Source organism: Engraulis encrasicolus, chromosome 24, assembly GCF_034702125.1.
Source record: "Engraulis encrasicolus isolate BLACKSEA-1 chromosome 24, IST_EnEncr_1.0, whole genome shotgun sequence".
In the NCBI taxonomy this organism is placed as follows: domain Eukaryota; kingdom Metazoa; phylum Chordata; class Actinopteri; order Clupeiformes; family Engraulidae; genus Engraulis; species Engraulis encrasicolus.
This window is the reverse complement of record NC_085880.1, coordinates 6,888,373-6,903,372: the sequence shown is the minus strand read 5'-3', so window position 1 is coordinate 6,903,372 and position 15,000 is coordinate 6,888,373. Positions and strand designations below refer to the sequence as shown.

Genomic DNA, 15,000 nt, shown 5'->3' with positions numbered 1-15,000 from the left:
TGACTTTTGACCATGACTTTCTGTTGCACAGATTTTCACTACATGGACAACTGTAACCGCATGGTGAACAAAACAAAAAGGCAACAAGAAAAGAACAAAAATAACATGGCACCTGGAAAATGACACAGTTAGGGTTTCAGGCTGACCAGAACAGAGCCGGTGCCAGTGCCCGCACCAGTTACGTTCAGCACTTAAGTGCTTATCTGCGAACCGCCCGTGTTCGCACCAGGCTCTGAACTTATTCAGCACGTGTTAACCGAATGAACCTGCTGACAACCACGTTGTCGTCACGGTTCGCTGAGGAAAAAAAAGTATTATGCGGTTCGCATTGCGAACCAACTTTCCAGTGCGCAAACGCTAATTTCTGTGGCGTGAACACGACGGCCGGTTAGCGATTAGGTGCGGGAACGGGCACCGGCATGGTTCTCAGGTAGCCTGAATTACGGAGTTCAATGCAAGGATGGCCAAAGGCACACTAAAATATCCTCCAACAACCAAATTCAATCTGGAAAGGGAGCGACTATGTTAGGACCACACAAGAACAAAGTGAGCATGTATGGACACAAAACGACATTTTTCCCTCTGGCAGTTGCACTGAAATCACCACTTTTTCAAAAACAGTTTTGTGACTAAATGAGCATAGTCTCCAGCTACAAGCATTTTAAAACACCTTTAACCTCGAAAATCAAACAGAATTCAAACTAAATTACATGTTTAGCCTTTCCACAGTTTGTCACCATGTGCCCTACAGCTTTCCAACCACAAGAGCAAAAAAGGTTTTACTGTAAATACAGCAACTGACATCCAATCAAACAAAAAGATAACCCTTCAGAAGGAAAAAGTTTACCACACACTTGTTTGAGTTATGCTCTTTTATTCAGAGCGAACAACGTGTTTCGCCTCTGTGCGTCATCAAAAATAACCCTGTTTTTTCTGACCATGGTCGTATGTGTTTTGATATCTGTAATTCTCATCAAAGCATTTCTAGCAATAGCCCCTGTAATAATCTCCATTACGGTCATGCAGTTGTGTGTCTAGTAGCTTCTCTCATCTCCATCATAGGCAGAGCATGTCTACTAATAGCATCTGTGCCATGTCGGGCCCTCTCTCCCCGCTGAGAGGGTTTGTTTACATCGCTGTTTGACACTAAGTGCAGCGCAAGATTAATCGCACGTCCCCGCTGTGGCCCTCCGATAGTTTCATCAGGGGCCTCGTTCTCACTCCCACAGTCCCTGTGCACATTACATTATCATATGCTCACAACACGCACCCGAGTGTGTGTGTTTGTTTGTGTCTGTGTTATGTATCTGTGTGTGTATGTACATGCATTTGTGTGCATAAGTCCATGTGTGTGAGTACATGCATAGGCTACGTATGTGTGGATGGATGCACAACGTGGCTATGTGTATGCCTGTTCCTCTGTGTGTGTGTGTGTGTGTGTGTGTGTGTGTGTGTGTGTGTGTGTGTGTGTGTGTGTGTGTGTGTGTGTGTGTGTGTGTGTGTGTGTGTGTGTGTGTGTGTGTGTGTGTGTGTGTGTGTGTGTGTGTGTGTGTGTGTGTGTGTGTGTGTGTGTATGTTACGTGTGAATGTGTGGACGTGTGTACGTGTATGTGCAAACGCATGTGTTTCTCCTTGAGTGCGCACAAGTGCTGTATTTGTACAGTATGTTTGTGTGTACATCTGTTCCTGTGTGTCTGCCATGTTAGCAATGCCTGGCCATCCCTGAGTGCTGCCTTCACCTTCCATTCACCTTCCATTCACCTCCTGTACTCTCTACCTGCAAATTCCAGCCGTGTCGATCTGCTAAGTGTTATTTACAGCTTGTCCCAATGCCAGCCTGTCAGGCTCGGGGTCACCTGCATGTCAACAGCCTCGTGGGAATTGTGGGATAGCTCGCACTCTCTCTGGAGGACCAGGAGGCAGATCAGCAGTGGAGCTGTAGGTGTGATGGGCAGGGCCGCTGACAGCTTTGGTAGGGCCCAGGACAAAGTCATCTGAAAGGGGCCCCCAATCCAATAAATACAATGTAATGAAGATCCAATTCTGAAGCCCCTCTCTCCCTGGGCCTGGGACAACTGTGCCCTTTGCCACACCCCTGGTAATGGGGGTTGGTAAGGGGATGGGAGCTTTGGGGTAGAGGCAGTCAGTGAGGGATTTTGCTTGTGTGTGTGTGTGTGTATGTGTGTGTGTCTGTGTGTGTGTGCGTGTGCGTGTGTGTGTGCGTGCGTGCGTGTGTGTGTGTGTGTGCGCACATGTGTGTGGGTGCTGCTATAATCAGAGCTGTTGGGCATCAGAGGTGCCGGGGGGCCCCCATGGAGAGTGCTTACAGAGGGCATAAGTACCTCAGTGACACCCCTGTGAGCTGTAAGGTTGCATCTGTAGGCGGCAGCGACTAACTCCACCTGTCAGCTGCTGCATTCTCAGGGGAGAGAGCTGAGCACTGTGTGTGTGTGTGTGTGTGTGTGTGTGTGTGTGTGTGTGTGTGTGTGTGTGTGTGTGTGTGTGTGTGTGTGTGTGTGTGTGTGTGTGTGTGTGTGTGTGTGTGTGTGTGTGTGTGTGTGTGTGTGTGTGTGTGTGTGTGTATACATGCATGCATGTGTGCGTGTGTGCATATTTTTTTGTGTGTGTGCCGTCAGCCTGGACCCCTCCACCCCCGCTGTGGCCGGTTACAGTTACCTGTATCCAGAGTGGCATAATGATGACTGGAGGGAATCTACTGCATTCAATTCATGGCTGTTAAGCCGTGTGAGGGCACAGCTATTTGTGGTTGGCCATGTACAGTGTGTCTAGTTCTGAGGAGTAAAGTGATGTCTGGAACTCTGTCTGGATTTGAAAATGTCATGTTGCAAAGTCCACTCTCTTTCACTGCCTATGCTTCACAGTCAGTGGAACGTCAGTGTCACAATATAGAAGCCTTAAGACAATTGAATAAAGTGTACACAACCTATAGTATAGCATAGCATAGCATAGCATAGGACAGTATAGTATAGTATAGTATAGTATAGTATAGTATAGTATAGTATAGTATAGTATAGTATAGTATAGTATAGTAGTATAGTATAGTGTATTATAGTATAGTATCCTTTCAGAGTTCTAAATTAAAATCTTGGAATAGAACATTTTCTGTAAATTAACTTCAATTCCAACTTCATCTTCTTTTATTTATTTTTATAAAAGTAAAGTGAATTTAGTTAAAATGTGACCAGAGCAGCAGTACAGAACAGAATATTTAAAAATCCCATTTCCTGATATCCAAATCAAATTTTACCACCACATACTGTACTCTCTGTGCCCTTTCATTATTTTAATTATGCATGTGGCAATCTGTAACAGTGCAGCAAACCAGGAAACAGCACTCCTTCTTGTCTTACAACACTTGTCTAGACCTCCTCTAAATACGCTTCAGGGCACCACTACAGCGTGTCCCGAGAGGACCCAGAGAAGAGAGTCGTTGTAAACTCCTTTTCAAACACATGGGACATTTTTTGAAGAGTTGCAGTTGCAGTATTTCTTACAGCTAAGTCAAGGACTTGCACGTTCCAGCTTAAATTTGCATGGCATACCGATGACCAATGTAAACTCTCAAATTTGCATGTTGTTTACTTTTTTCTTGGAAACAATGTTGACTACCATCTGTATTGAGATAAACTTTGACATTTAATTGGAGTTAGCCCTTCAGGGTTGTTATCAGCGTGATATCTGTTTGCTGATATCTTTTTCATCTCAACAAAACACCCTTACCACTGAATTAACTGCATTCGAAAAGTAAAAAGATTAAACCTGTGACCCTTTTTTTAACTGCACCGCAGTATGTAGCAAACTAAATTACGTAACTCACATACTACGGAAAGGACTATGTAACAAATGAGTCAACAGGTTGGACAAAACGTTTTTCGTGCTGCCACAGAATACCCTGTCGTCTAGTTCCTGTTAGAGTGCTCATAGCCTGCTTAATGATTTAACACTAGCAACCGTGCCGCCTTTGTAATCGTGGATAAGGTGAATACTGTACCGTCGATCCACTCCAGCCCAGTAGTGCGAAGGCGAACCGGTCAGCAGGTGGCGCCACAAGGTCCAGCCTCACCGCTCTCCAACCACGGCGGTCCCCGTGGTCACATGACAGTGCCCCTTCCGGCACCACCTCTGCGTGGAGCTTGATGATGAGGAAGCATTTTGGAAAGTGGTCCATGGCCTCGAACCTGCGGCAGGGCAGCCGGCTCTTGTCAAAGGTGGACTCCTGGTACTCCTGGTACAGCAGAATGCCCTGGCAGATGAAAGGGAAATAGTGTAAACAAGGCATGCCACGGGCAACGCACAAACCACGTCATCCTACCTTGTGCCCCTTTTAAAAAAAATCTGAAATGGATACATGAAGACTTCTGACCTTGACCTTTTTTGAGTCAAAGCACATTTTTTTACCAGGCATGTAAGTATAGGAACTTACATTAATTTTATATCACAAGGTTTTTACAGTAGTAGTTAGTTATCACATAGGTTAGGCTTTTGATAACAAGTCTACTGTATATTTTAGATAATGTGAGAAGCGTTTTTTTCTGTATTTTTTTGGCACAAATATTTTTTTACATATACTACATGTAGGCCTAGACATGATTCACACAAGGCTGTTAACTCATGTTGGAAGCACATATTGAGGGTTTTGCATGTGGACTCTTCACATGTACAAGTTGTTTTTTAAAAAAAAATGCTAACATGCATGCCTAGTAAACAGCTAATTCCTTGGTGAATATTCCCATACTCTATGACTATGTTTCTGTTGACTTTATTGAGAATCATTTCATTCACAGGATCCACAAAAGGGGCGGGGTATTCAATATCTGCAAACGTGTAACCAAGGCCTCAGAAAATCAAAATCTGGTATACCTGACATGATTGCTAATTAAAATCAAGTTATTCAGAGATTCAGAGCGGGTCAGATTTTTCTTTTTGTTTGTTTCTTTTTTTGTTTTTTAAGCAGGGATAGTTTTGTTTTTTTCACTTCACTGAACCTAGGATTGACACTTCTAAAATGTAATCCAAACACTGTCAGCGCAGTTGACTTTCATTCTGGTGTGCAGAGATTGTTTTGCACAGTGAAATATAAGCAAATAAAATTGTCAGCACACATTAGGCAGGTGTACGAAGAAGTTCTGTTGTTCCAAGGTTACCTATAATTTCTTTTGCGATTGGAGTTGAAATATCAAATGGGTGAACCTGTGTGGGGTTTTGTAACCTTTTTTTTATTGTTCTAAGAATGCTTTAACCTTCGAATTTTTACAGTATAATTGCTTTATATTGCTTTTGTGTTTTTGCACAAATCATTTTGATTTCAAACTTGAAAGCTTACCAAGCATAGACTATTGTAACTGCAAGGCACCAGGTGGCTTTTTGTAGCAGCTCAGATGTCCTTGCTATCACTCACCACAGTGAGGGGAGGCATGCTGTGTGGATCTTGTTAACAATTGACTTCTTATTATTTCATATCAGAGAAGATATTTATCATTGAGATTGAGAGAGGGCAAAGAATGATAGAAAAAGAATAACAGTACATTACATTAATGTAAAATAATAACACAAACACACAAACGTGCGTGTGCGTGCGTGTGCGTGTGTGTGTGTGTGTGTGTGTGTGTGTGTGTGTGTGTGTGTGTGTGTGTGTGTGTGTGTGTGTGTGTGTGTGTGTGTGTGTGTGTGTGTGCATGTGTGCGTGTTCAGCAGTGGGCAGACATGCTGGGGCAGAGACAAAGAAAGAGGCTGTCCTGTCTGTGGTGTCAGGGGAGCAGTGCAGTGCAGTTAAGTGCAGTGCGATGTGTGGAGGCTTCAAATTGATTTCCTCTCCGTCCCGGCCTGATTACTCTAACCCTGCCCTGTTGTGGCAGAGAGAGGGAGAGAGAGAGAGAGAGAGAGAGAGAGAGAGAGAGAGAGAGAGAGAGAGAGAGAGAGAGAGAGAGAGAGAGAGAGAGAGAGAGAGAGAGAGAGAGAAAAAGAGAGAGAGGCACAGAGACAGACATAGACATAAAAGTAGCAGCCGCGCGGGGCAATTAGCATTACAAATTGTCAGTTTAATTCAGAGCGGGCAATAATTGTTGATCCGTCGTGTTCCCCGGACTGGTCATAAATCTGCAGAGGCAGCCGGCCTAAAGGAGGGTAATTGCAGACCGAGTGATGGGCCGCCTGCCCCCTTTATACTCCAGCCCTAATGGCCACTGTGTTCAGAAGACTGTACAACACACTGCCAGCAAGTCTAACAATCACTTAGCGCAGGGGTGTCAAACTCATTTTGGTCCGGGGGCCGCATACAACCCATGTGGACCTCAAGCGGGCCGCATTAGTAACATCATCGCAAAAAAAAACAAAAAAAACGTAAAGCAGAGGATTAGTGTTCAGTACCATCACGTTTTAAGTGTGTTGAATATGTAGAAAGCAATGCAATACTAATAATCCTATGCAAAATTTCCTTGACTTCATTCATTCATTGGCAACCGTCAATTAATTAAATATGGGACAGTTCTTTTTGGCAGGGGGTCTGGGGGTTTTCCCCCAGAAAAAATTGTTTTTCTTGTAATTTCCTGCATTTTCATGCATTCTAACATCCCGTTTCCAGTTTGAGCTTAATAGGAACCAATACAAATCCAATTATATGTATTATTTAATTACAACCAATACCAATACAATACGAATAAGAAGTATTAACATTTTATCTCTATAGGCCTATATGAGGTCTATAATATATGAGCTTTATCAAATGCCTGTTACAGTACAAATTCACTACTTATAATAGAAGTGTGATGTGCACTTTACTACATATATACAGTGTAACAGAGGGACCATTGGGTTAATGTCATGCAGGTCTCGATTTTGCCCCGAGGGCCGAAATTGCACATTTCGGTTATTTCATAAAAAGAAATAATAAAAAAAATGTAAAAAAAATTAATAATAATAATTTTATTTTTATTTTTTTTTCATCCGGGCCGGATGGAACCCTCTGGCGGGCCGGATGCGGCCCGCGGGCCGTATGTTTGACACCCCTGACTTAGCGCCTTCTTTGACACCAAGTCGCTCTCTCTCTCTCTCTCTCTCATCCCCCTCTCTCTCTCATTTGATCATCTCTATTCTTTTCTCTCTCTCTCTATCTTTCTCTCGAGCTCAATTTGTCTTGATCAGGCGGCCTATGATTCCCCCCCTGGCTCTCATAAGGTGAAGCATGTGAATGTGCCTCTGGCGCATTACACAAGGACAGTAAATATGAATGCATAAAATGATGACCTTGTGGTGCTCTCACCAATGACATAATTCACGTACTATATGTTCGGTTAAATGCTATGTTGTGTGATACCTGTTATTGTTGCGGTCCCTTTAAGTGTTCCGATGACGTTTGATATTGCCGGCTTTTCTGTCATGCGCGGCGCCATGTTTTTAGTCAGTTATGTTAAGTTATTAAACGCGACTCACAGAGTCTTAATGTGAGAAGTTGTGCGGCTCGTTTCTTCGCCTTAAGGCAACTTCCACACTGGTGACCCCCGACGTTTGTTTACTGGACGTATCCAGATCGACATGACCGCCAACGCTGTGTCTCTCAAGCTCCCCGAGTTCTGGGAATCCTCTCCCTCAGCCTGGTTCGCTCAGACTGAGGCACAGTTTGCCTTGCGTCAGATTACCGCCGACGAAACGCAATACTACTACGTGGTGTCTGCCCTCGGAAGTTCTACGGCGTCGAGAGTGGTGAGCCTTCTTAAACGTCCTCCTCTGACGAGGAAATATGAAACTCTGAAGGAAAAATTACTGAAAACTTTCGAACTGTCTGACACTGAGAGGGCCAGTAGGCTTTTCTCTCTTCAAGGGCTCGGCGATAGCAAGCCCTCAGAGCTAATGGACCGAATGCTCGATCTGCTCGGCGACAACAAGCCAGATTTCCTTTTCCTCCACCTTTTCCTGCGCCAGCTGCCTGCTCATGTGAGATCTGCTTTGGCCAACACTGCCAGCACGGATTGCAGAGAACTGGCTGCTGAGGCTGACAAGTGTTTCCTGGCTAGTCAACAACAACCCTGCGCAGCTGCTCTCCTCCTGCTGGTGCTGTATCTGAGGTTCTGGAGGATGATCACATGCTCCGTCGCAGCAGCGGCCCCGCGTCGGCAGCAGTCTTCGGGTTTGTGCTACTACCATGCCAGGTTTGGCTCCAAGGCCAAGCAATGCCGTTCTCCATGCAGCTTCAGTAGAACGGGAAAAGCCAAGGCCGGCGCTCACTAGTGGCCGTGGAGCGTCGGCCCATGCCGGCAGGCAGCTCTTCATCCACGACTCCATCTCCGGCCGGCGATTCCTCTGCGACACTGGGGCACAGCGGAGTCTACTGCCTGCTTCACAGTGGACGTGGTGGCAGACACCCACGGCCCCCCCATGGAAGCCGCCAATGGAAGCCCTATCCGTACGTATGGCACTAGGCATGTTGAACTGTGTTTTGGAGGGCAACGCTTTAGCTGGGACTTTGTGACGGCCAAGGTTGCTGTTCCCCTCTTGGGTTCAGATTTTTTGTGTGCATATGGACTGTTAGTGGACGTTAAAAATCAGCGCTTGATCGACGCCGTCACTTTCTGTTCGTATTTTATGCCTGTGCGATCAGCGACTCTGGCGCAGTACACCTCTCCAGCCTGCTCTCTGTCACCGACAGTTTCCAACGCCTGCTCGCCGAGTTCCCTGCACTCACTCAGCCCACCTTCTCCTCTTCCACGGCCAAGCACGGTGTGGAGCACCACATCGACACTACTGGCCCGCCTGTATTCGCCCGCTCTCGACGCCTCGAGCCGAACAAGCTTGCCGTAGCCAAGACGAAGTTCGAGTCCATGGAGCGCCTGGAGATTGTGCAACGCTCCAACAGTCCTTGGGCCTCCCCCCTGCACCTCGTCCCCAAACCTGGAGGGGGCTGGCGTCCTTGCGGGGACTACCGACGGCTCAACGACGCGACAACGCCCGACCGCTACCCAGTGCCCCACATCCAGGATTTTTCAGCACACCTGGCTGGCAAGGTCATTTTTTCCAAAGTGGACTTGATCAGAGGATACCATCAGGTGCCCGTACACCCTCTCGACATCCCAAAAACAGCTGTGATCACGCCATTCGGTTTGTTTGAGTTCCTGCGCACACCATTCGGGCTCAAAAACGCTGCTCAAACTTTCCAACGGCTCATGGACTCTGTGTTACGGGATCTGCCTTTTGTTTTTGTGTACCTTGACGACATCCTGGTGGCCAGCACATCTCCTTCAGAGCACCTTTCGCACCTTCGCACTCTGTTTGAGCGGCTTACCGAGCACGGGCTCATCATCAATCCGGCCAAGTGCGAGTTCGGCCTGCCCGCCATAGACTTTCTGGGGCACAGAGTCACGAAGGACGGGATCGTTCCTCTTCCGTCGAAAGTGGAGGCCATCACCGCTTTCCCACGCCCAGTCACCATCAGAGCATTACAGGAGTTCCTGGGCATGGTGAACTTTTTACCACCGTTTCTCCCCAGGGCCGCCCAAACCATGCGACCCTTGTATGAGGCTCTGAAAGGCGGCAAGCCTAAACACACTGTGGACTGGAGCCCGGAGAGAGACAAGGCTTTTGCGGACGCTAAATCAGCCCTTGCTAAGGCCGCCATGTTGGCCCATCCCGCCTCCTCCGTCCTCCGTCCCGATCGCACTGACCACAGACGCCTCAGACTACGCTGTCGGTGCGGTCTTCGAGCAATGGGTGGGTGACGCTTGGCAGCCTCTCGCTTTTTTCAGCAGGCAGTTGCGTCCCAGTGAACGGAAGTATAGCACTTTCGACCGGGAGCTACTTGGTGTGTACCTGGCCATCCGACACTTTCGTTCACTGCTGGAGGGACGCCAGTTCACCGTCTTTGTGGACCACAAGCCACTGACTTTCGCCATGTCCAAGGTCACTCAGCCATGGTCTGGCAGACAGCAGCGGCAGCTCACTTACATCTCCGAGTTCACCACGGACATTACACACCTCTCTGGCAAGCACAACCCTGTTGCTGACTGCCTCTCCCGTGCTCTCGCAGCGGCGGTCCACCTCGGCCTGGACTACAGCGGCATGGCAGCAGAGCAGGCCGCGGACCCGGGAGTGCAGGCTCTCCGTTCGTCTGCTACTGGACTACAGCTACAGGATGTGACATTCGACGAGGCTGGCACTACTACTCTGCTCTGTGACATCTCCTTGGGCTCTCCTAGGCCTGTGGTACCTGCGAAGTGGAAGCAGCCTGTTTTTGACACCATCCATGGCCTCTCACACCCAGGAACCAAGGCCTCAGTCAAGTTGGTGTCAGCCAAGTTTGTGTGGCGCGGACTGAAAAAGGACGTGAGAGGCTGGGCGCGCACCTGCATGGGGGTGCCAGCGTGGCAAAGTACACCGCCACACCAAAGCGCCACTGGAACAGTTTTTCAGGTGCCAGAACGACGTTTCGACCACGTCAACATCGACCTAGTTGGCCCACTTCCACCCTCGCTAGGTTACACTCACGTGCTCACGAACGATGGTCGACAGGACCACAAGGTGGGCTGAGGCTGTTCCACTGTCATCAACAACATCAGCTGATGTGGCACGGGCATTTATCGGCACCTGGGTGTCACGTTTCGGCACCCCATCGGACATTTCATCAGACCGAGGCGCTCAGTTTACCTCTGAGCTTTGGAACGCTGTCGCAGGGAGCTTGGGGGTTAAACTCCACCGCACCACAGCCTACCATCCCCAGAGTAATGGCCTCTGTGAACGTTTTCATAGGTCGATGAAGGCCTCCCTGCGTTCTAGCCTGAAGGACTGTTCCTGGGCTGACAGGCTCCCATGGGTCATGCTGGGCATCAGGACTGCACCTAAGAAAGACCTCCAGGCCTCCTCCGCAGAACTGGTCTATGGCCAGCCGCTACGGGTCCCCGGGGAGTTTGTCCCCAACACCACGAGCCCTTGGTCAGCCACACTCCAGCGATCCACCCTGTTGGACAATGCCAGGCTGTTTTGCTCCACTACCTACCTCCCGCCACTGTTTACCGAACTCTCACGTCCCCAGCGGCCTTCAGTCTGCTGACTATGTTTTTATCCGAGTGGATAGCCACCGCGGACCTCTCCGTCCGCCTTACGAGGGCCCTTTCCGCGTTGTGGAAACGGGGGGACAAGCACTTTGTGGTGGACATTGGAGGCAGGCAGGAGTGTGTATCAGTGGACCGCCTTAAACCTGCCCACCTAGATCTGGCCCGGCCTGTTGAGCTGGCGAAACCCCCGAAACGGGGACGACCTCTGACTAGGCCCCCTCTTCTCGTTCCTCCTGCCACTCGGCCACGCCGCAGGGGTGCCTTGCAGACAGCCACCGAGGGGGCGGTTCCGCCTTCTCTCATTCGGAGGAGCCGCACTGGACGTTTGATTCGTCCCCCACGCCGTTGATAACCAAATTTTTGTTTTTCCTCTCTCTCTCTCTCTCTCTCTCTCTCTCTCTCTCTCTCTCTCTCTCTCTCTCTCTCTCTCTCTCTCTCTCAGGTTCTGATAGTGTGAATTCTGGGGGGGCATGTGTGGTGCTCTCACCAATGACATAATTCACGTACTATATGTTCGGTTAAATGCTATGTTGTGTGATACCTGTTATTGTTGCGGTCCCTTTAAGTGTTCCGATGACGTTTGATATTGCCGGCTTTTCTGTCATGCGCGGCGCCATGTTTTTAGTCAGTTATGTTAAGTTATTAAACGCGACTCACAGAGTCTTAATGTGAGAAGTTGTGCGGCTCGTTTCTTCGCCTAAAGGCAACTTCCACACTAAATATGGCACAAAAACAAAGGTATTTACAAGTCTTGCAAACAATGCCCAGCAATGAGGGATGCATTATAAACTAATAACATGAGTGTAGTAAGCCTCTAGTATCCCCCAAGATGGAATATATTCTGAGGGACTGGTCAAGCCTATAAAACTGCTTAGACTGCAGTGAATATAGGTTCATGTAACTGCCTTCAGGAGAGAGACACTACAGGAGAGAGACAGAGTACCGGTATACACAGCAGACCACTACCAACACCATGCCATCCCAAATGGCACATTAGCTGCAGTTTCCATGACTACTAGTATCCTTGTGTTGTCTGTAGAGCAGGTCTGTTTACATTTTATGACTTAGCTATATCTTCATGTAACAACACAATAAACATGCCCATAATAACAAGACAATGTGCAACTCTGTGATATCCTGAGATTCTGCTCAGGTTATGGCAGTTTTGTTTACTTTTTGTTACTGTTGTTTTTACATTTTCTCCAGCCTATGGTACAAACTCTTTTAACCAAACAGAGTATCTCTGTCTCTCTCTCTCTCTCTCTCTCTCTCTCTCTCTCTCTCTCTCTCTCTCTCTCTCTCTCTCTCTCTCTCTCTCTCTCTCTCTCTCTCTCTCATGCACGCACACACGAACGTACGAACGCACGCACGCACACACACACACACACACACACACTCCTTTGGTCAAGCATACAGTAATGACTGTTATTTGTGCTTATGCTTTAGGACATTTATCATGATGACGCGATGACACATTTATGAATACTGCCAAGGACTCACTCACTGCCCTGTTAGAGAGCAGTACTACAACATCAACATGACATGCCCCTGCTGTAAACACACTCCATGAGGAGCTGGCAATACTCCATCGCATGTCTGAGTTGCGTGATCAGACCGAGACCCTCCACCTGCCACCCTCATCTTGATATCTCCACTCCACCTCCAATCTCTTACCTTCTCTCATCCTCCTTCATCCTATCTTGTCCTCCTTCTCTCAGTTTTCCAGTTGGAGAGTGGTGCACTGCTCCTCTCCTCCTCTCCTCCTATCTCATGTCTACGTTACATTATCAGAGATGGTGACTCTCACAAGGCCACACTCACCTTGACTTCCTCTCTCCACCGCTGGTTGAGTTACGTGGTTGGGTGTGCAAACCGTTACCTTGTTCATTTCCATTGCCTCTCACAACTCCATCTTTCTTCCAAAATCCTCTCCACCCCCCTCCACACCCCCGCCTCCTCCTCTTGTCTGTTTTGCCTTCTCTCCTCCGCTTAACATCATCATTCTCCCCCTCTCTCCTCGTCTCCTCCAAACAACTTTCTCCTCCCATTCACTCATCCTGCTCTCCTTTCCATCCTCTGTATTCCCCATCTCCCCGCCCTCCCCATCCTATTACATCCGAACAGACACTCTCTTTTCCCTCTAACTCCCACACCACGACCCTCATGATGTAATTAACTTACGTTAACATCGATATTCACACCGGCTGCAGATGCTGGTGAATGAGCAGCAGAATTCCCACGTCCGTTGTCTCTGTGGGATTCGAGTGGAGGTGCGCTGCTCGTGTGCAATTACAAGGAACATTTCGCCTCCCCATCAGCGTACGACAAGATCATCCGTCACACAGGCCCCTCTGCTGTCGTTACTGCTGCTGCCACATTTTCATCCGTTCATTTTGTCTTTGGTATTGTGTGTATGCTGAGCTGTTCATTATGTTGGTGTGACGTAATGTCATAATGTAATGTACGTATCCAGTTGTGTGCAATATGTGTTACCTGGCCTGCATCGTCTATACTATGTGTATTACCGTATGTGTGTATGTATTAATGTATTGTGTATATTACATTATATTAAGGCTCTACCTTACTTTCCTTCAAAATTAATTGTTACTTCACTCTACGGTACTACGGTACTACGGTACTACGGTACAAAATGGCCAAGGCCTTCTCCCACTATCTCCCGCTCTCCCTCCCTAGAGAGATGTTAACAGCTGGTCAGGTACAGAGAAAAAGGGCCCTAACAAGGCCAGTATCTGAGTTTACAGAGCACTTTCAGGAAGTGATGTCACATTGAATGATGTCACACACAGTTGTAATCTTATCCAATTACAAGTGTCAAAGGCGATTTTAAATCACTAGTTGGGGGGACGAGGGGTTGTTTCAAACATCCTCAAACATTCACGCTATATTGGCCTCTCACAGACTGAGTTACTGGGATACAAACAATATCTTAAAAAAACCTTAAAATGTTATGTATGAATTTGGGTTAGTTTGGGTTAGTTTGCCTTCAGCTGCACCACTACCAATACTGCCATTCCTGTTTTACGATGTGAAGCATTTAGCAACACGCTACCAAAAGCAGCATTATTTTCCTCTTCTCTTCTCTTCTCTTCTCTTCTCTTCTCTTCTCTTCTCTTCTCTTCTCTTCTCTTCTCTTCTCTTCTCTTCTCTTCTCTTCTCTTCTCTTCTCTTCCAGAATGAAATGTAATCAGAAAAATCTTCACTGAAAGCCACAGCATGGCTTTTATGTTCGTTCACTGATATCATGTTTTTCCTCCAGGGGGTAGCCTAAATGTTTAATTTGAACTTTTTTGCCCTTTGAAAATATTTTCGATAGAAATTTCCTTTTATCTCAAATGTTCAAAGCTGTTTCAGTTTAGTCAGGCAAATTTGTGTACATGGAATGAACACAGGGGTGGGCTTTTGAAATGCCAGTGCAACCTTTTCCCGGCAATTAGCCTGATCACAGTAAATTAACTGCTTTGAAAATACGCACCTGAAGCCAGCATGTCATAACATTGTGATAATGACTACAATAGCCACAAAACACACAACACTGTTTTCAGGAAACTCACAGGAACAAGTATAAGTACAAGTGTAAGTGCAAGTACACGTACATGTACAAGTGCAAGTACAAGTACAAGTACAAGTATAAGTATAAGTATAAGTATAACAACTTCAAAAGTTGACTTTGGGTTAAGTATTAGCTTTGCAAATACTTGACAGGACAGCACTTTGGCACTTTTGAGCTCACTTCAGGCAGGTCTTTTCAAGTCACTCAGTAGATAGGTGACACACCAGCATAGCATGGCTCAACACACACACACACACACACACACACACGCACACGCACACGCACACGCACACGCACACGCACACACACACACACCTCCTTATATAGCTCCTTATATCACCTACTCACACACACACACACACACACACA

At 47.3% G+C, this 15,000-nt stretch overlaps 1 protein-coding gene across 1 annotated transcript in view; it reads right to left on the bottom strand.

Moving 5' to 3' along the window:
• The window catches only part of LOC134441441 (DNA nucleotidylexotransferase-like), a 202,133-nt gene that overhangs the window by 97,828 nt on the left and 89,305 nt on the right, over window positions 1–15,000 (bottom strand). Inside the window, exon 9 of the mRNA XM_063191754.1 lies at window positions 4,013–4,264. Coding sequence (XP_063047824.1) covers window positions 4,013–4,264 — 252 coding nt within the window. The remainder of the gene's footprint in view (window positions 1–4,012; window positions 4,265–15,000) is intronic.